The sequence below is a fragment of the Bos indicus x Bos taurus genome, chromosome 28, assembly GCF_003369695.1.
Source record: "Bos indicus x Bos taurus breed Angus x Brahman F1 hybrid chromosome 28, Bos_hybrid_MaternalHap_v2.0, whole genome shotgun sequence".
NCBI lineage: Eukaryota > Metazoa > Chordata > Mammalia > Artiodactyla > Bovidae > Bos > Bos indicus x Bos taurus.
In genome coordinates, this window is record NC_040103.1 from 44,191,488 (window position 1) to 44,213,680 (window position 22,193).

Below are 22,193 nucleotides of genomic sequence, written 5' to 3' on the forward strand. Positions count from 1 at the left end.
TATAATAAGCGGCCCCCTTGTGGTCTTGAGTTACTATGTACCGAAATGGCGCCCCATTCCAGTACTCTTGCCTAGAAAACCCCATGGACAGAGGAGCCTGGAGGCTGCAGTCCATGGGGTCTCAAAGAGTTGGACACGACTGAGCGACCTCACTTTTGCTTTTTTAAAATTACCTGTCTTCACGTCAAGAAAGAACTCTGAGAAGAATCAGCCTTTATATAAAACCAGAAAGGAAAAAGGGATTCACTTCTAATTTCTAAAATATGCCTCCCAGTTGTGTGTGTGTGTTTTTTAAATCTAAAGTAAGTGGAATTTACATTAATTTTAAATTATTGATTGTTGAAACCAATATTTGAACATATAGGGAGTGAAAGATATGAAGTGAAAGTAGTTATAGATAATTACATCATAGAATCAGTGAATGTACACTCCAGTGGCCCAGGAAAGCCTCATGCATTTGGTTAAACCCTGTCTTTGTACATAACAACATATTTCTTTTCTCTCGTATTAATACAGCATAGTAAATGTTGTACTAACTATAAAAAGACCAAAAACTTATTTGAAGAATATAATATATATGTATTGTATGCACAGGATTGTTGTTCAAATTTGACATGTTATATCCTGATGGTGTACAAAAATGCATTGAACTTGATATAAATTGAAAACTTATCTATCAGTGTTTCCATTTGTAGTTCCTCTGGAAGATCCACTTAAGGACATGGCTGAGTACATGGATTCCAGCCGAGATGAGGTCTGGGAGAAGACCTCCTGCAACAAGCAAGTTACACTTCTGGTATACCAAGAAGGAGATCAGTTGAATTTCTTCCGTGTAGTAGACAGGGGAGACGGCACTCTAACACCGTTGTCTGAATCTTTAAGGTAAAGAGGTTTCATTTACATGTCTCACTTAGGAAAGGAGAACGTCATATGATACACCCATAAACCTCAGGTTTACCTTGTGTTGTCAGGATAATCTTACTGTAGTCAAAAGATTGACTAAGTTTTATGCATTCTCCCCTTCTCCCCATCCCACCTCAGTTGTATAATTCTGAAATTGTCCTTCCTATGATTGATAGGAGTAATTTCTAAAACTGAAGTTTCTTTATGGAGTAGGATTTTTTATAAAAATATTTGTCATTAACACTCTAAGATGCCTACTGGGTTATTGAGTTTTGTTATAATAGTATGATGTTATATCAATATAGCTATGGCATAATATAAAGGATTAAGCCTGAAGTTACTCTTTTTTCCCCCAAAATTTAACTGTTGCTTAAAGGTGGATAAATCTTTACTTCTCTAGTCCTATTTTCCTACTCTGTGAAAGGAGGAGGGGGATTCCTTGGTGGTCCAGTTGTTAGGACTCAGTGTTCTCACTGACAGGGGCCCAGATTCAATCTCTGGTTTGCGAACTAAGATCCCACAAGCTGTGGGGCACAGCCTCAAAAAATGATAAATAAATAAAATAACAAATTATATAATGTATAATCCTTAAAAAAAGGAAGGAGGGTTGTTTTAAAGTCAGAAGGAAACAAAGGTACTTGGGCTAGGCAGTGGAAAAGTTAGTAAATTGGGTAAGGTAAGTTTTAAGTTTCTGTGCACTCTGCCTTACTATGATTTTTTTAACCTTATTTCACTTTAAAACATTCACTAAACATTTAACTGAACTTTTATAGTCTGTTTTTATACTACACACTAAGTTATAAAAATTATATTCCTTCCTTTATGGAACATGAAATCTGCTATAAATTGTATCTATAATATAATTTTGTTATTTGTTGTAAAAAGACATTAAAGTCTCTGGAAAAGCAAACAAGAGGGTCTTCATTTTATCTGAAAGGTGGGGAGTTAGGAATAACCTCTGAGAAAAAGTGACCTTAAAAGAGAAGTAGGACAGGCAGCGAAGGAAAGGTTACAGGAGACTAAGATTTAATCCCACAGCATTAAAGCCTAGCGGCAGTCCCACGTGCACGGAGCTTAACTTGCCGTCTGGAGTCAGTCCCGTGGCTGGGGAGTCTAGGCACAGGTTAGCCGGTGCTCTTCTCAGGCCTCTGCAAAGCTGCAGTCAAGGTGTTGGCAAAGGCGCACCCCCACCTGGACATTTCAGTGGGGAAGATAATCTGCTTTCAAGCTCATTCACTTCGTTGGCCTGTTCCTGACAGTCGTATGACTGAGGGCCCTGGTGTTTTTGCTGGCTTTTGGGTAGAGGCTGCCTTCAGTTCTCTTTTGATTAACTCAAAATCAGCTGATTTTGGAGCCTGAGTTCTATCTGAAAAATCCCTCTACTTTTGCCATATTCTGTTGAATAGAAGCAAGGCATAGGTCATGTCAGACTCGAGGTTAGGAGAATATACAGGGTGTGAGCACCTAGAATTGGGAATCAGGGAGTTCCTTTAGGATTCTGCCTCGCCTCGGTGTGTTATGTGGAAGAAAGATTATACTTACTCTGTTGGCAGAGAGCAGACATCAGGAATGGCGTTTTTTGTTGACTCTGTGTCAGAATCTGGTTAGCACTGCAAACGTGCCTTAAACATAAAAGTGGAGAAGAGGGAGCAGTGAGGCCGCGGCTTTAACCCAGCGTCTCTCGGTTTAGGCCGTGAGTAGGATTCCTTTATGCCCGTCTTGCCTTTCGCCAGTTTGCGGTTGTCTCGGTTTTCTTCCTCAGGACGTCCTCTTTGGCTCTCCTTTCCTAGAGGAGAGAATCTAAGCTCCACAGCTTGGCGTGGACGGCCTTTTACACCTGTTATCATTTTTATAGCTCCTGTTTACTGTGCCATGCTTTTGTACTTCTTTTTCGTTTGCTTGAAACATCACTTACTCCTTTTACTAAGAGTAAACACAAAACTTCTATTTGTGTTTAAGACATTATCCAAATGTTATTATGGATTTCAATTAAAATTATATTATTGTTCCTCTTAATATATTCTTTGTTTCTTTTACTTTTCTCTGTAGTCACTTACCAGAATTGGACAAGGGATAGGGTGGATGAAGAAGCAGAGCAGAAAGTTCTTTTCTTACCCCGAGAGAGGCTTTCTTAACTCTTATAATAGGAGACAGCAACCATTTCTGTAAAGGGCCAGATAGTAACTATTCTAGGGTTTTCAGGCCAAGAGATGAAGTTAAGGATACCATGTAAAAGTACTTATATAACCAGATAAAACAAATTTTCACAAAATTTTTACAGACAAAATTCAAAATATAATAATTGAGTGTGTGTGTATCTAATTCAGGTCTACTAACGAGAAGAATGGAGTTCTCTTTTGTGGGAGTAATAGTTTAGTTAATTGGGGTTGAAAGCGTTACCTGTCAAAATTTGTGGAATCAGTTGTGAAAATTTATTTGTTAATATTGATCTGGAATGAGATTTTATTTATCTTGAAAAATTTGTACTTCCAAATACTGGTAGCAGTCCATGAGCACATGATTTTAATTGAGCACTTTCGTCACTAGGAAGGCATTTATAGAATACTCTTAGAGTATTTTTTGCTGTTTGCCTTTAGTGTGTGACTATGTTGCACTTCCAGTTGAACATAGGTGGAGCTTCTCAATTGCACATTTAAACAGATTTTTGAAATATGCAGGTTTCCTTTAACTTCCATTGACACTGTTGGTTCAGTGGTATGTGACAGACTGAAGTATTACTGCGGAATGCCTTCTGACGAATAACACAGACAGCCGTAGGCTTTGCACGCCTCGCATTTTCGTTAGCTTTGTACATTTGTTCAGCAAGGTTCTCCTGTTCTGTCAGTTGTGGCAGGTCTCACTTGGTGGCTCAGACGGGAAAGAGTCTGCCTGCGGTGCAGAAAACCTGGGGTTCTTTCCCTGGGCTGGGAAGATCCCCTGGAGAAGGGAATGGCAACCCACTCCAGTATTCTTGCCTGAGAAATCCATGGAGAGAGGAGCCTGGCGGGCCACAGTCCATGGGGTCTCAGAGTGGGCCATGACTGAGTGACTCTCACTTTCACAGTTTCACTTCAAGCTATGCTTGGCGATTTAGCAACTTTTTTGAAAATATTCTTACCTGTGCTTATTTCATGCAGACTGTACATTGAGTCTAGTTCTTCAGTCACTTCAAATTTGGTATTGATACCCTGAATAAACAAAGACAACTGAGTAACATTTGGCTTATATTAACTCATCAAAAGCCAAGGAAGAAAGTGACTCATTTGCCTCATCTTTTAACTGACTATTGATGTTGCTTCCATTGTTCTCATCTCTTCTAGAAATTGTTCTTGCCAAAAAAATTGTCTTTAAACAAGTTTATTTTCTCTGGCCACATTTTTTCAACTGCTGTGTTCAACTGCTTAATTCACAATTGGTAAACATTTCCTTATGTGGCTGGTAGACAAGCCACTCCAAAGCTCCTTTCGGCTGCACTCTCATGTTCGTTCTCACACTGTGATGATATATTCCATTTTTTATTTTCTGCTCTTTCTTATTCTTGCGTTCCTGCAAGTTGGGCATGTTGTCATGATTCCTTAATCTGATAATGTCCAAATATGTTGTTTTTCTTTAGCATACCTGTAGTGAGTGTCTTTGTATCATAAAGACAGTACTCTGCTGCTTAATTGATCGCAAAATGATCTTCCCTGGTGGCTCAGTGGTAAAGAATCCAACTGCCAAGCGGGAGACCTGGGTTCAGTCCCTGGGTAGGGAAGACCCCCTGGAGGGGAAAGTGGACCCGCTCCAGTACTCTTGCCTGGGAAGTCGCACGGACAGAGGCACCTGAAGGGCTGTAGTCCGTGGGGTTGCAGAGTCTGGCAAGACTGAGCACTCTCTGCAGTGCTTTAAAACTGCAACTTTTGAAATTCATTCTTCTCTTTGTTTTGACTTGTTGGGTATGTACTAGTAAAAAATATCATTGTACAGTGATACACATGGCACTCAAAATGCTGTTGAATTATGCCTGTGCCACTGTGATTTATAGCGCTAAGCCACAGAGCAAAGCAACGAGAGAGCCACGTACAATTTCCGTAGTAGCGATCAACTCTGCTATTGTAGTGCAAGAGCAGTATGTGTAACGTGTGATCGAGTGTGACTATATTCCAGTAAAACTTTATTGGACACAAATATGAATTTCACATTTTCACATTATGAAATATTTTGAATTTTTTTCAACTGTTTAAAGTTATAAAGACTATTCTTAGCTCATGGGTCAATAAGAAATAAGTGGTGGACTAAGTTTGATCTTGGTCTCAGTTTGCCAATTCTTGCTCTAAAAAAGAAATAGAATTATTTGATTTGATGCAACATCTAGTATCAGTCATCACTATTAATCTCAAATCTTTCCACCTTACCGCTTTTTTAAGTGGGAAGAAATAAAAGGAAGCATTGCAAAAGTTAATTAAATTCTAACTTATCTGTGAAAGTCGCATGAGGACTTGGCTTCAGGATGAACAGTATTCTTGTTGAAATAAATATTGCATTTGCACATCTCTTATTTTTTAATCGTATTATTAGATTAAAAGATTTAGAAAAAGTTAAATATAGCATTCAAGAAAATATTTACAGCATTTAAATATAAAGAAGGATATTCTTGGATTAAGTTGATAAATTAATGTGTTATCCTAGTTACATTTTTCCATTTAGAAAAAACTTGAGATTGGCTTCTCAGTGAATCATGAATCTGTGCGCTGCGAGAGAAAACACAATAAGGTGGTGCTTTAAAAAATCAGGTGAACTTAAAAGTGTTTTTTACCTGCTACAATGCATCCCATGAAGTGTTTCTCACGTGTGTATGTATGTGTATTCACACACACACAGAAACACAGAAACACATTGGTCTCTGTGGGAAAACGGTCAAGGGCCAGCGTTTTATTACAGGAAGACTGAGTCAGAAACCTCTTTCAGCGTTCAATATGGATAAGTTTAAAATGCCATGAGATATAATGAGAAGTAGTTGAAGTTAAAGTATTATAAGATGAGCAAGAATAGAATATCTTGAGTCATTCCTTCCAACTCCAAGGGAGAACTGGCAGAAATCTTCACTCAGCCCTCGTTTTCAGGTGTAGCTGGCCTCCGACGAGAGCCGTCACGCCCCTGAGCTCTGTCTCTTGTTTGGATAAGCATGGCGCAGTAAGGGCTGTTGCTTGGTGCCTGGGGACAGCAGGAAGCAGGGTAAAGCACCGGCTTTGGAGCCAGAGAGAGGAAGGACTTGAGTCTTAGATGCATCGTTTACGCGTTCTGATTTTACTCATGACTGAACAGAATCATCTAACTTCTCTCAGCTGCAGGCTCCTCATTTATAAAATGGGGTGTAATATCATTTCATGTAAATTCTGTGAGGATTAGAAATATTATGTGGAAAGTGCCTGGCGATTAGGCGTTGAGTAGCGAGCAGCAGTGCTAACTTGGTCTTCTGTCATTGTGCCAGTTTTCATTTTATACTAGACGTGTCTTGTATTTAGGTGGAAATGATGGTCACAGACCAGGCAGAGGGACTGAATTGATCGTGGAGGCCCGTTCCCACCGTTACTCCTCCTGACGCCATTGCTGCTGGGTAGTGTAACTGACCCATGGTTTCAAAACGTCACCAGTTTCACATTTGGTTCCCTAAACGTGAATTTTAGGAAGGGACACATCCACTCCCAGCTTCATCTTTGCGTGATGGTAATAGTCCTTCAGAAGTGGTAGGGAATATGCCTTGCTAGGGTTGTCTTAGATTGTTTCCATTTCTTAGCAATCATGTAGAACAGGAATCTTATTAATTCTCATACTGCTTTAGCATGCATACTTTAGTTCTCCTGTAGTACACTGGACACAGTGACTAATATAAAGTCTTGCTATGCTCTATTTAAAATTTCAGTCATTCTTCAAATACACTGAGATTATGTAGCCATTTAAGTTTTCCCCTTATTGAAAAAGTTGAATGAAATTACAATTATTTGTGTTCTAGCAAACATTTATTAAATGTTTAATAAATCTAGCAAACATTTATTAAATATGTGCCAGGCATTGTGCCAGGTGCTAAGACTGGGAAGATGGAAAAAGCCCAGTATTAATACCTGCTTTCAACTTGCTCACATAGAGAGGAGTAAGAGGGAAAGACAGACGTATAATAGCGGGGCAGTGTGGTAGTACCCTTATACCATGGCATTATGTAGTCAGAAGGGATGCCAAATAATAAGGTGTGAATAGATGTTATTGTAATTGATCAGTAATTGGAGTTTCTTACATTTGTAATAATTTGTCATGACGTGACCACAGTGTGTCTTTTCATTGTAAAATCTGTGCTATTCTGAGTGGTTCCGTTTCCAAACAAAAGATCTTCGCTTATGGTATATTGACTTTAAAGAAAAGCTCAGTTATACTAGATTTTTGATAAAGTTAAATTATAGTATTTATCCTCATTTATTTTTTCTCATAAGAAATACATTTTTGAAGTACATTTGCCTTGAACTTCCATTGAGAAAATGAACTTATTTTATCATTAGTATCATCTATAGCTTTGTATTGTACTTAAATATGTTTAGTCATTGGGCAGGTATCAGGTGCATTTCAATAGCAATTATCATTTTCTTTGCAGTAGTGGTTCTGTGTATAGTTTGTATGCTGATGAAGATGAGGAAATAGAGCCTTCTCCTTCTGGGCAACAGATAATTGAAAATTCAATAACTATGAATAAGATGAAGCTGCTGAAGGCTAAGATGGAGAACATGAATCTCAGCAAAAAGGTGAAGCTGGGCCAGGTCTTTCTTCAGTTTATCTTTGCAGGGCTCACAGCATTGAGGTCTGTTGGTAATCGTTGGGAAAAACATTTATATAAAATGTTATTCATCTCAAGTTTCTGACCTCATTGATTGAAATATTAACCGTAAAGAATTAATTTTTTTCAGCCAGCAGTGTATTTAATGTGATAATATTGCACTCAAAATAACTCATGGCTTTAAAAAATTTCATGATTCTAGAACTAAGAAGGATAGTAAAAGAGAGTCTAACCTTAATTTTGCAAGTTACTTTTTAAAATGCTGTTAATATTTACTTATTAGGGATAGGTCTGTCTGGGGTTGGTAAGGAATGTTTAGCTATCCTAGATATTGTCAGTTTTCCAAAATAATTGAATGAATTCTCTCCAGTAGTGAATGAGAGTTACAGTTTTCATGGGTTCTTACCAGTATTTGATATGGTTCTTCTGTTTTATTTTTGTCATTCTCATTGGTGTGTAGTGGCATTACATTATAGTTTTAATTTTCATTTCTCTGATTAATGAAGTTGAGCACCTTTCATATATTTATTGGGTACTTGGATATCCTTTTTTGTAAAATGTGTATTCAGTTTTTTTGCTCATTTAAAAAATTGGATTGTGTTCATTTTGCTTACTGATTTTTTTGGAGATTTTTATATATTCTGTATATTAGTTCTTTGTCATATGTATAGCACTACTCTATAACTTTGCTTTTCACTCTGTTAGTAACTTTTTCTTTATTGAAATGTACTATGTACATAAAATAAAATTCACAAGTCTTTAATATAGCTTGATGAATTTTTACATTTATATACAGTCATGTAGGTACAACTCAAATTAAAATAGGACCTGTTTTTCTCTCCACGTTTTCTTACAGCCTTTCCCAGTCAGTGCCTCCCTTTCCCTGCTCCCAGAATAACTACTGTTCTTACATGTGTCGCCACAAATTAGTTTTTACTGTTCTTGAACTTGGTACAAATGATATCGTATGTAATATACTTCCTTTTTTTGGTCTGGTTTCTTTTGGTCAACATAATACTTTTGCAATTCATCCGTTTGTTGCATGTATCGGCTCATTCTCTTTTACTGCTGTGTACTAATCCATTGTATGACTATACAGGCATACCTCGGAGATATTGCAGATTCGGTTCCAGACCGCCACAATAAAGCGAATATCACAATAAAGTGAGTCACACGAATTTCTTGGTTTCCCAGTGCATATAAAATTTATATTTACACTATACTATAGTCTGTTAAGTGTACAATAGCATTATATCTAAAAACAATGTAAATACCTTAATTGAAAATACTTATTGCTGAAAAATGCTAGCCATCATCTGAGCCTTCAGTGAGTTGTAGTAGTAACATCAAAGATCACTGATCACAGATCACCATAAGAAATATAATAATAATAATGAAAAAGCCTGAAATACTACAAGAATTACCAAAATGTGACCCAGAGATGCAAAGTGAGCAAATGCTGTTGGAAAAATGGCATCAATATAGACTTGCTCAATGCAGGGTTGCAGCAAACCTTCAACTTGTAAAAAAGCAATATCTACAAAGTGCAATAAAACGAGATATGCCTGTACTTCGTTTATTCTTTCTCCTTTTGACATTTTTGGTTTTCGTCAACAAAGCTGCTTTGAGCATTCTTTTATACACGTCTTTGGTGGACACATGCACTCTTTTCTTTGGGGCATGTAGCTAGGAATGGATTTATAGAGAACCTCTGGGCTCTTGATTCTGTTCTATTGGCCAGTATGTCTGTCTTTATGCCAGTACCACACTTTTCTGATTTACTGAGCTTTGCAGTAGGTTTTGAAATCAGGAAATGTGAGACCTGCAACTTTGTTCTTTGTCAAGATTATTTTGACTCTTTGGAGTTCCTTGTGGTCACTTGCGAATTTTAGGATGGATTATTCTATTTTTGCAAAAAAAAAAAAATCCATTGGGATTTTTTGATAGGAATTATATTTAATCTTTAGATCCATGTGACTCATGGCTCTGAACTCCTTAGTTTACAAATATGTAGAATATTATATATCTTTTTTATTGATTTGTAGTTTAATATCACTGTAGTCAGAGAACATACTCTAAATGATTTCAGACCTTTGAAATAAGTTGAGGATTGATTCGTGACTAAGCATATTGGTAAATGCCATTTGGAAAGACTGTAGTCTGATACTGTGTGTGTGTGTGTGTGTGTGTGTGTGTGTGGTGGTCTGCATATATCAGTTAGATAAGTGTTATTTGTGTTCGATCTTCTGGAGCCTTTCTGATTTTTGTGTGTGTCTGTTTTCCATCAGTTATTGAGAGAAATTTATTAGAAATCTCTCCTTTGGTTGTGAATTTGTGTGTCTCTTCTTTTAGTATGTTTATTTTTGCTTTATATATTTTGAAACTGTCAAACTAGGTCAGATGATATAGGACAGATTTGTATGATATCCAAGGAATTATGGTATCTTCCTTGTAGTTAGTATTATAAATACTGTTATTTATTATTATAAAAATGTTTGTCTTGTAATGCACTTGTCTTAAAAGCTATTTTGTCTAATATTAGTATAGCTAAGCTAGCTTTCTTTTGATTTATATTTCTATTGTATATCCTTTCCATTTTATTATTTTTACTCCTATGTTTCTACATTTAAGAATTTTGCTTATAATCAATGGATGATGGATTTTTTTATTATTTTTTTATTCAAACTGACAAGCTTTTCATTCTGTAACATTTAATATAATTACCAATACATGTGAATTTTTATCATCTTACTGTTTGTTTTCTATTTAAACACCTGTTTTATGTTTCTTTTTCCTCTCTTTCTTCCTTTCTTTAATCTACTTTTTGTTTTTCAGTTTTTATCCTGTTACTTTTTTATTAGTAGTTTTTTCAAATGGTTGCTCTAGAGATTATTTGTACATTCTTGACTATAGTATAATAAAAATGATTTTTATCCCTTTTCTTTTAATGCTAGAATCTTAGAACACTAACTCCAGTTACACTTAGGAACATCTTTTGTGTCGTTTTTGTCATGCATTTTAATTTACATATATTTTGAACACCTCAAGTTGTTTTATATTGCCAATATTATTTATATTTATCCACATATTTACCTTTTCTGTTGCTCTTTATTCTTTCCTGCAATTACTTGCTTCCTTTAAAGATTATTTTCCTTCTGTCTGAATCTTCTAGTGCCCTTTTTTTTTCCATTTATGACTTTTGGCAATTAAATATCTCAGTCTTTGTCTGAACCCTTACTTTGCCTTTTTTTATTTTGAAAAATGTTCAGTCCTTCAGAAATGTTATACCTGTGAACATCCATGGACATTTTACCTAGATTCAACAGTTAACATTTTTTCCACATTTGCTTTCTCTGTTTTTTTTACCTGATTCATTTGGGAGTTAGTTCCCCCTAAATATTCAGTATATAACTCCTAAGAATAGAGTCTTCTCCTATATAACTGCAATACAGTTATCATACACATAATTTATCACTGATACACATTATATAATCTATATTCATATTTCTTCATTTCTCAATAATGTATTTGCTAGCATTTTGTTTTATTTTGATTTTTTGTTCTCTCTTCAGTTTGAGATCTAGTCAAGAATCATGTGCTGTATTTAGTTGTAATGTTTTCTTGGTCTGCTTTTTTATGCAGAATTATTTCTTAGCCTTTTTTTAAACATTCATGTCAAATAGTTTTGAAGTGTTGGTTAGTTTTGTAGAATATCCTCAATTTGAATTTATCTTATTGTTTCATCATGATTAGATGCAAGTCAAACATTTTTGGCTGGATATTACATTATCTACATATTCTTATATTTCTAGGTTGGGAGTTTTGGTATTTCATCAGGTATTCCATTCTTTGTCATGCTCATATCAGTCCATATCTTAAAGATAAGTGCTAAGGCTTCATATTTTTAATTTTCAGCTTTAACCATACATCATGAATTGCTGTGACACTTCTATTAAAATCAACTATATTGGGAACCCCTAGACCACTCCTAGATTTGATGGTTGGGTTTGCTTGAAGGGCTCACAGGACTAGCATATCGTTTTACTCATGGTTAAGATTTATTTTAGCAAAGGGGTACAAAGCAAAATCAGCAAAGGGAAAAGGTGCGTGGTGGGTGAAATATAGAGGAAATCAGGTACAAACTTTCCCAATGAAGTCTCATAAAATGTATATACTTACTTTGTCAGTGAGTTTGATCAGCACATGTGGAATGTTGTCTACTAGGGAAGCTTGTTAAAGACTTTGTGCCCAGGGATTTCATTCGGAGCTCTTAATGAAGGCACCCTCTGCCTAGCATGTACCAAAATTCCAGACTCCCAGAAGAAAAGTCAATGTTCAGCATAAACCATATTGCTTGCACAAACAAATTAGGCACAGTGAGTGTCTCTTACAAGTTAAGGTAGCAGGAACCTTCTTGAAATACAAGTTTCTAGAAGCCAGCCAAGGGCCAGACTTGCAAGCAGGCGTTTTCAAGGATAGCAGTTTAGGTCATGTATTAACTCTCTTCTTCAGTAGCTACCTATCCAGACACTTGACTCATCTTACTAGGAAAAGTTGTTGGGGATCTGAAATAGGTCAGCTGTGTTATATCTAATATAATCAATTTTCTTCTCAACAAAACTGACAGTCAATAGTGATGAAAAAGAAAATTGGTTTTCTTTAACATTGTTGGAAATTATACTCAATGAGGAAAGATAGCAAAATTCTTCTCAATCATAAGCTTAAGATTTTAATCTTTTTAAATATTTTAGATTGAGGTAATCCAATTGCCAATATGTAAGTAACCTTTTCTTTGATAATTTTTGTTATTGCGTGGAGAAAATGATTGTGTAAAGAATTATGTATTCATTCCTTTCTTTTAGCCTAAGAAAGCTGTCAAGGTAAAACCTCGTCCGCCCGTAGCTCCTCGACCTTGTAGTGGTCCCACAGCAGCTGCTCGCCATAGGGTGTTAAGAGCTCTTCCCCACATCGGGCAGTCGTGTTTACCTTCTCCTGGGAGCACACGTCTCCCTGACTTGGCCAGCAGTGCAGTTTCCAGTTTGGCAGCTCTGCCCGCTGCTGATAGACCCGTATCATCGATCACTAGTGATCTTCTTAAGGAAGGTGAGAACTGGGAGAGTTACGCACTGTCTCACTCCAGTAGTGGCTTCAGACTACCATCTCAGATGCCTCACATGGAGTTTGAAACTGACAAAGAGCTTGCTGATGCTGTGCTCCACCTTGGATCGTCCCTGCCTCGGAGGACAAAGCACTTTCCGGGAAGTCTGTCATCTAACAACGAGGATGACGCTGTTTTATTTCCAACTTCAGAAGAGTGTGTCACTGAAGAGTCACTTCCACCTGAAGTGGGTTCATCTGCTTCCATTACAGAAGGGAATGCTGGTGAACAGAGCAGTGGCGTAGGAGGCATGCGCAAGGTGAACCCAGAACCCTGTCTCATTAATGGTGATAAAGGGTCGAAAGCTAAAGAGCAGCGTCTGAAACACGCTGCAAAAGTGTGGAATGGTGAATCGGTAGAGGCTTCAGTTCTCAGCCGCCGTGAATTAAGTCCTCACAAGAATAGACTCTTATCACCTCTTCGCTGTTCTGCACCAACGTCACTCCATAATTCTCTGGCGAAACCACAGAGACAGTCCAAATGTTTTGAGTCTGGGAGCCTCCAGTCTTCTGCTTCACAAAACCTGCTTCGGTCATTGGATGTTCGAAATACATGTGATTCGTCTTTCTCTAGGACTACTCGCTTTCGAGCTGTTAAAGTTGATTCAACTGGGAAAAGATCTGATATTATTTCTAAAGTTGAGGCTCGGGATATCACAGAAATGGCTAACAGGGCATCCAAAGAGCCTGTTGGTTTTGTAAATAATATAGGTTTTCTTGCTTCGCTGGCCCGGAGCGCAAGCAGAGACAGCTTACAGAGTGCACGTGGGGCAGGCAGGCTGCGGGCCTCTGGAGTTGGGCTGTCTGCAAACCTCCAGCATTTTCAGGAAGAAAGCCTTAGGAGAAGTTCTCCTCAGTTAGAAACTACAGAATTTTTTTTAGTAAGTATTTGCCTTTCAATGTGTTCTGCTAGTTATCCTTGTAGTGACTCAGGGTACTTTGTTTTTTGTTTACATGTTAAATAAAGAGGTCCAAGGTTGAATTCTTTTCATAACTTCCTCTTAAAATGTCTGTCTAGTTTATAGAAAAATTTTTGACAGTTGAATTTTAAATAATGTTTTAGTTCTAAATTTAGAATTATAATTTGAAAGTAATTTAATATAAACTATTTTTATAGTACCTTAAGATTATTTTAATTTTAAACACTTTATCATATATTTTAAAATGCTAAATATTTTAATTAATGTTTTTCCCTAATAAGAAATTTTATTTGAGCCATCAAATTTCACTGTCTTCCATCCAAGTATTAACCAGGCCTGACCTTGCCTAGCTTCCAGGCGCAGACAGGGTCAGGCACATTGAGAGTCATATGGCCGTAGACAGCTGTGGCTCTCTTGAAGGTAAAGAATAAGTACGGTATTGATGGATGTGACAGCCAGGTACCAGGTTAATTTACTTAAAAACAGATTAAATAATTTAAAGTGAAAGTTCATCAACATTTTCGTCATAAAATATAATTATTTCATGTTAGGTGATCTCCTCTGTTTTCCATTAACTCACCTGTATAGATGTTTTGTGTTTTAATTGTAGTCTGCCCGTGGTTTTGGAATGAATGGAAATAATACAACATCAGGGAAAAGAGTAGGTAAGCTACAGATAATTTTGAAAACAATATAAGGTTAATAATCATAGCATTATGCGTACTATGAATGTGAATTTTCAGAGAGTACTGAGAAGAACATTCTCTGTGGTGTATACAGAGCAAACTTCCTTAGACTTTGTTCCACTGAAGAAACGATTGAGAGAACTGACCGTAGGGCATATTTGAAGACTGAAACAGAAATTGAGGTTGAGGTCTCTATTGTCTGGAAAAGGATATGGTCTATGTGAAAAGATAAGATGAATGAAAAATTAACATGTATTTCACAATTTATCTAGTCCTGGCCACTCTAGAGCCATGTGGGGTGCAGGATGAGTTTTGAGAAAATACCCTAGAAAGGTGTTTCTTAAACTCATGGTCCAATATCAAGGACAGTAAGAGCTCCACTTGATGAACTGGTTATTTCTGGATAAAAGAAAGGGCTGGTCTCTTTGACTAGCACTTTCCTTATTAGCATTCCTTCTACCAGTGGTGTCTTAAAGGCATACTGGCCAAACACTTGTGAAGAAGCCATCACTTCACCTTTTGTGTCCTGGTGCCCAGGCTAGGGATGGAGACTAGCACATGTGCACCGCGTTTGTAGCCCCAGCTTCTAAAGGCTACCTTACGTATTAGGGTTGTCATGTGCGTTTCATGTCTTTAAAGAGATAACTAAGGTTTGTTTCCACTACTGTATAAAGCCCAAGGTTCTAAAGTTGTAATATATCTACTTTTTTTTATTGTAATAAAATTTACTATCCTAACCATTTTTAAGTGTACAATTGAATGGTGTTAAGTACATTCACATTTTTAGCCAACCAGTATCACCATGTATCTCCAGAACTCATTTCATCAAAATGGAAACTCTGTGCCCATTAAACTTTAACTCCTCATTACTCTGTCTCCCCAGACCCTGGCAACCACCGTTCTGTTTTCTGTCTATAATTTTAACTACTCTCGGTACCTCACATAAGTGAAATCACTCAGTATTTGTCTTTTTGTGCCTGGCTTACTTTATGTAGCATAATGTTCCCAGGATTCACCTATGTTGTAGCATGTGTCCAAATCCCCATACTTTTTAAGCGGAATAACATTCCATTGTGTGTATATACAGTCTCTTGCTTATCTGTGCGTCTATGGATGGACACTTGTGTCACTTCTACATTTTAGCTACTGTGAACAATGCTGCTACAGACACTGTACAAGTATCTCTTTGAGACTCTGATTGCAGTTCTTTGAGTGCATATCCAGCAGTGGCATTCCCGGAGCATGTGGCAGTTCTGGTCTCAGTTTTTTAGGAGTTGCTGCATCTGTTTCCATAGTAGCTGTGCTGTGCCACATTCCCAGCGGCAGTGTGCAGGTTTCCAGTTTCTCTACTTTCTCACCATACTTGTTATTTTATGTTTTGTCTGATAGTGGGCATCCTAGCAGATATGAGGTGGTATCTTACTGTGATTTAGATTAGCATTTCCCTGATGACTAGTTATGTTGAGTACCTCTTAATGTGCTATTTGGAGATCTTTGGAGAAATGTGTGTTCAAATTCCTTGCCCTGGAGGCAGGAAATAAAAAAAAACACCTTGCCCATTTTTGAATTTGTGTCTTGGTTTTCTTGTCGCCATATATTCTGGATATTAATTCCTTATGTATGATTTGCAAATATTTCTCCCATCTATAGGTCACCTTTTTACTCTGTTGATGATGTCTTGATGCTCAACAGTTTTTAATTTTCATAAAGTTCAATTTGTCTCTTTTTTTTCTTTGTTGCCTGTGCCGAGTATTGTGTTCAATAAATTGTTACCAAATCCACCGTTAATGAAGCTTTTCCTTTACGTTTTCTTCTAGAAGTTGTGTAGTTTTAGGTCTTACATTAGGTCTTTAATACATTTGAATTAATTTTTATATATGGTGTAATGTAAGGGTCCAGCTTCATTCTTTTCCATGTGGATATCCAGTTTTCGGGGCTTCCCTGATAGCTCAGTTGGTAAAGAATCTGCCTGCAGTGCAGGAGAGCCCAGTTTGATTCCTGGGTCAGGGAGATCTGCTGGAGAAGGGATAGACTTCCCACCCCAGTATTCTTGGGCTTCCCTTGTGGCTCAGCTGGTAAAGAATCCGCCTGCAATGTGGGAGACCTGGGTTTGATCCCTGGGTTGGGAAGATTCCCGGAGAAGGGAAAGGCTACCCACTCCAGTATTCTGGCCTGGAGAATTCCATGGACTACAGTCCATGGGGTCACAAATTTTTCATCCAGGTTTTGAGGCTATATTCATTAAAAAAAAAAAAAAAAACCTGTCCTTTTCCCCATCAAATGGTCTTATTAGTACCTTGTCAAAAATCATTTCATTATATATGTGAGAGTTTATTTCAGAGTTCTCTGTTGTGTTCCATTGATCTGTATGTCTGTCTGTATGCCAGTGCCATGCTGTTTTTGATTAATGTGTATCTACTTTTAATATTATAATTATTTTCCTTTGAGCATGTGTGCTAATTTGCTTCAGTTGTGTCCAACTCTTTGCGACCCCGTGGACTGTTGCCTGCCAGGCTCCTCTGTCTATGGGATTCTCCAGGCAAAAATACTGGCGTGGGTTGCCATACCCTTCTCTAGGGGATCTTCCCAACCCAGGGATCAAACCTGCATCTCTTACATATCCTGCATTGGCAGAAGGTTCTTTACCACTAGCGCCACCTGGAAAGCCATAAGTAGATGGCAGTTTTCTTCTGACGTCTATTTAAATCTGTCTTGTGCTGATCCACAGCTCAGCTCTTGGGAGTTTGAATTGTACTTGTTCCAGCTCCCTAAACTCTGATTCAAGCTACAGTGCTTTCTTCTGAAACTGCTGTTGCTGAAAAGATCTTCATAATTTTCAATCCAGTGGATGATTCTGTACACTTATCTTGATTGTTATGGCCCTTCTTAGAAGAGTTTTTCTCTTTCCTTTCTTTTTTTATTCTGGGCTGTTACATTTTTGTAGCTTTTTGTTTTTGTTTCTGTTTTTTTTTTTTTTTTTTAAACTTCAGGTTTCTTTTGAACTTGTTTTACCAGCCCCTCTGCTTGTCCCCAGATATATACTCTTGATTGATTTCATTTAGGTCAAGTCATCAACTGCTACCTGCAGTTTATGATTCCCCAAACTAGAGCTGTGTAACTTTTTGCCATTTCCTTCCTGCCATACAGTAATAACAGTATCATTCTCAATTACTTAGAAGAGTTTGTGAAAATTCTGGCATAAGTTTTGTTTAATTGACTTAAGTTTTTCCATTGGTTCTCTTTGCTTTTCACTGTAAGGTCTTCCTTGGAAATCATACCCATCCTCATCATTTTAGTTATCATTTTTAGGCAGATGACTACCAAACTTGTATCACAAACACTGCCTTATTACTTTATTGCCTGACTTTTCTTTTGGGTGAATTTTTATAGATAATTGTGTTAGACCAAATATTAAAGTAGGAAGTACCAAACAAGTGCCTTAATCCAAATATCTTTATTCTCATTCTGAAAAGCAACTTTTCACATCAGCATTATTTTATTGACTTTTTCTGTTTTCATATATGTTCATTACATATTTGAGAGAAGGCTTCAGAGAAGAGTTAATGATTAGTGATATCTTCTTACTGGATAAGTAGAATGTTACTAAGTTGACAAAGTTCCTGAGCGTTTTAGAAGAGGAGGTGGCACTTGTAAATGGATCTGGTGTGTCATTCAGGGTGGGGATGATGTGGCACGTGATAGAAGATGGCCCTGGAAAGTTATAAAGGCATATTGGACACACAAGTCCTTGAATGTCAGCCCATGGAGTTTGAATTTTTCCTCTTTGTAGGAGGGAACTTGCCTATTTGGGCTGGTTCCCAGCAGAGAGTATGTGACTAGTACTTGTTTTTTTCTGTAGTGGGGAGAAGGATAAACGGAAACCACTGTCATAGGAGAAGACTGCAGTTCTGTTTCTGTGCCCCCTCACGCTGGTCACTACTGTGTGCTCTGCTTCTGCACATTCACAGGAGTTTGTGAATGAAAAAGGGTTGGGAAACTTAAGTACCCCAAGGAAAGAAAGACATGAAAATAATGACTACGCTGAACTAAATTTTTGTCAACAGATTTTTTTTTTAACTGCTGTTTAAGGAACAATATCCTAAGCCTGAATTCCAGAGATAATTGCAATTAGATGGACGTCAGAGGGTATCTGGCAGTATGCGCCTTTCCTCTGCATCCTGTGCAAATGCCTGTCTTATTTTCATTATTTAAGAAGAGGAAAGCATCCCATCACCTTGGTGAAATGTTCTTGATAACTCTTAAGTGCCCTTGAAGAAGAAAGTGCTTATTAGCTTGAGTTGCTACCTGACCACCATTAGGAGTCATAAGTTAGTTTCCAGTTTGGGGCAGTTTTTTCCCCCCAGTTTTGGGCAAGATCTGGGAGTGTATTTTAGACTAGTCATAAAGCATTCATTTTATTCTGCTTGTATATACAGAACCCAACCCGGATTGTGGCAAAAGGCATGCTGCCAATTAAATGTAATTCAACGTTTTGAACCCTTGAAGGATTACTTTCAGCTGCTACATAGCATTAAGCCAGGCCTCCCAAAGCTGTTTTGGTAGAGAGTGGGCGCCATTTCCACCGACACGCCTTCCCTTTGTGTTTGCTTTGTTTGCCTTTTCCTCCTTGGCCTTTGGGGCCACCAAGCACTGGGCACTTGTACTTTTATGTAACAGCTTTGGATGACGACATTGAGCCTCTCTGCTCGTCAGTGGGGTTTCTTGGAGTTTTGCTCAGTTTTAAAAGCATTTCACTTAGTATTAAACTGATTTAATCCTTTCTCATATAATAGCAGATGTGCTCTTACATTTAAGATAAAAAGTCAACCTGTTGCTATAGCCCAGAGTTTAGTAAATATATTTTGGAACGGTTGTAGTACTGTGAAATTGAACAGTGCACCCTACAAGTCACTATTGATAATACCGTATTTTATATAATTATAATATTTTAAAAATTCAGAATGCTTTTTATTGTGAGAACTGAGTTGACCTTTGAACACTTAGAAACTTAGGGAGAAAAATACATGTCCTGTTATCTTAAAAATGAACAAATTGAAGCTTTAAAGTTAAATAATTTGCTGATGGCTCGATGCATTTAGTTTCTGTGGTATAATTAGCACCAAGAGCTCAGTTTCATGACATTCTCGTGCTCCTGCTTGGCGTGAAAGAACAAGGTGATTTTAATACGTATGTTGTTCCTCAGAAGCTTCATAAATACGATTTTGAGCCAGACATTTTTCTTGATTCTCTGTCAGAGTGTAGTGTACTTTAAATATACGTATTGCCTTCAGAAATAATCAGAAAGGTATTGATATGTATAAAAATGTCTTAGTCAGTAGAAATTACCATGTCTTAAGAGAAATAACAGTTCTAGTTCATCTTTATTACAGACTCTGTAAATAATTTTAGATATAAAAAAGCACAAATTGATATTTATGGCTGAGAGGTTTGCTGTGACAGGATGTGTTTAATGTTTTGTTTCTTAGTATTTCACATTTAGAATTTTATTTCTGTGTTAATCAAGGTGTCCTTTCTCTGAACAGGAGAATGTAGTCATCACCTCCCGCCTGTGAAAGCCCCTATTCAAACAAAGAAGAAAACAACAAAGCATTGTTTTCTCTGTGGAAAGAAAACTGGACTGGCTACTAGCTACGAATGCAGGCAGGTTGGCTAGCTGAAAAGTTGAGATGCTTGCTTTGTGGTGACCCAGCTTAGGGATACAATAGAAAATATTCTTTAAATTGCCGCTTCATAATATCATTTAGATGATGTTCAAATAGCACTCCTCAGCTGAACTCCTTATTGGCTGAATAAATAGCAGATAGATAGCTTACGCATTTCCAAACTCCTGAGATCCTCTCCTGCCCTTTAAAGTAGGATATATAAACCAATTGAAGAGTGTGTTCTCTTTGTCTTATGATAGATAGTCTTGGTTTTTCTTTGAATGTAGCTTGGGAGAAAGCCTCTTCCAAGATTCTATTTTAAATTGAATAAAAAGGACTAAATTTAATGTTAATGTACTGTTAATTATATGGTACACTTTTGTTTCAAAAGAGATGAATAATATGTTTACAAAAATAATGAGTTTTTCTACCAATAACTATTTAGTAGTATTGATTAATATGCTCCAAGGATGGTGTCTGCCCTTAGGTTGAGGCCAGGCATTAAGTAAAGCTGCTGCTTTTTAGAGTGTATTCTGTTCAAATAGAAACAGCTTACCTTATTGCTGAAATACTTTAAAATCCTTCCATGGCATAGTTAGGTTTTACATAATTTGATTTTCTTATAAGACTGAATTTCTCAGAAATCCACGGTTTGCCCAGGCTTGCCAGATATGAAAGAAGGCGGTGCACGTATCTATTGGCTCTCGCAGCTTTACTGCTTCATAAAGGTCTACATCCTCTTTCACTTCAGAGGAGATTCTTTATTATACACTTGGACATTCAGGGACAATTAACTTGTTCTTTTTTTTTGGGGGGGGGGTGGTGCCTGTGCTTGTTTATAAGTATAAGGGAAATGTCAATTCTGAAATTGCTAAAGAGAACCGAAAGGCTCCTGTTGGACTACCTGAAGTCAAGCTTTGATCTCCCAAAGAGAGGAGGCTCTTACAGAAATGTGGCTATTCACATAAACTTTTTTTGTGCTTTAGATGTGGAAACAACTTCTGTGCATCTCATCGCTATGCAGAAACTCACAGCTGTACCTATGATTACAAGAGTGCAGGGAGGAGATACTTACAGGAGGCAAATCCTGTGGTTAATGCACCAAAGCTTCCAAAAATCTAACTCTTGCTCTGCGCCTAACTGTTCTGCACAAGGAGTCGTATTACAGTGACAGAAGAAATATTGTTTAGACTGCATTATTTTTGTTCGACTCCAAAAGACTTGCCAAATAACAAAAGCTTATTATGTATACTGTTGTAGAATGAGAAAGCTACTGTATTTGACACCTTTATTCTTTGGTGAATCAAAAAGTTTAAAAAGTAGTTTTAAAAACTTCATAATGATGTAGCTCTGTTATTACATGTCTTGTGTTAAGTATTTGATATTGCAATTTTACTAAACAAGTCTTCAAAAGATGCACTTTAGGAAGCTGACACTGACTGCGTAGCCAGCTTCCATGTTGTACAGAAATGAGCTGTCATATAATGGCTCTACTCAAATCTACAGTTTTTTTGTGGGGGTGGTGTGGGTGGGGATTTAAAAAAAACCCATACGTGAAAGTTCATTGAATTTACTGGCAAGTTCCTTTTTATGTCAAGCTTTTTATAAAAAAGAACATTTGGTTTTCCAGTGTGGTTTTAACACATGTATTTCTTCTGTATTCAGATTGGCATTTGGTATGTATCCATTCTACAATATAAAACACATCATGTTAATCATAGTATATCTCTCTTAAAATACTGCTTTTTGAATGGTAGTCCCACTTGTTGCCATTAAATAGAGAACCCAACTTTTCACCTTTTGAAAAGTGAGTATATTGAAAACAAAATCTCAGAGCTTGGTTTGTTTTTCTTATGTTGAGTGCTATTACCAGGAAAAATTCAAATAAATATTCAATTTCATTATGATTTTGATTTGATTATTTACAATAATTTTCTCTTATAAATACTTAAAAAATAAAACCATTTAAATAAATCAGTAATTTATTCTGCTTGGAAAAAATGACTATCAGTATAAAAGAATTCTTTAACAGTATAAGGATCCTGCTCCCCAGATGTAGCTA

The 22,193-nt window shown here is 37.0% G+C and overlaps 1 protein-coding gene across 8 annotated transcripts in view; it reads left to right on the plus strand.

Annotated features, from left to right (window-relative positions):
* ZFAND4 (zinc finger AN1-type containing 4) overlaps positions 1-22,019 on the plus strand; it is a 52,075-nt gene extending 30,056 nt beyond the window's left edge. For 3 of the 8 annotated variants that reach the window (XM_027530517.1, XM_027530516.1, XM_027530522.1), the window contains exons 5-10: positions 681-882; positions 7,526-7,673; positions 12,568-13,743; positions 14,393-14,447; positions 20,012-20,129; positions 21,118-22,019. In XM_027530517.1, coding sequence (XP_027386318.1) covers positions 681-882; positions 7,526-7,673; positions 12,568-13,743; positions 14,393-14,447; positions 20,012-20,129; positions 21,118-21,253 — 1,835 coding nt within the window. In that variant the 3' untranslated portion in view covers positions 21,254-22,019. Of the gene's footprint in view, positions 1-680; positions 883-7,525; positions 7,674-12,567; positions 13,744-14,392; positions 14,448-20,011; positions 20,130-21,117 lie in introns of those variants that run through there. The other 5 variants (XM_027530520.1, XM_027530521.1, XM_027530524.1 and 2 more) reach the window with 3 other exon arrangements.
* The last annotated feature ends 174 nt before the right edge of the window (positions 22,020-22,193 follow it).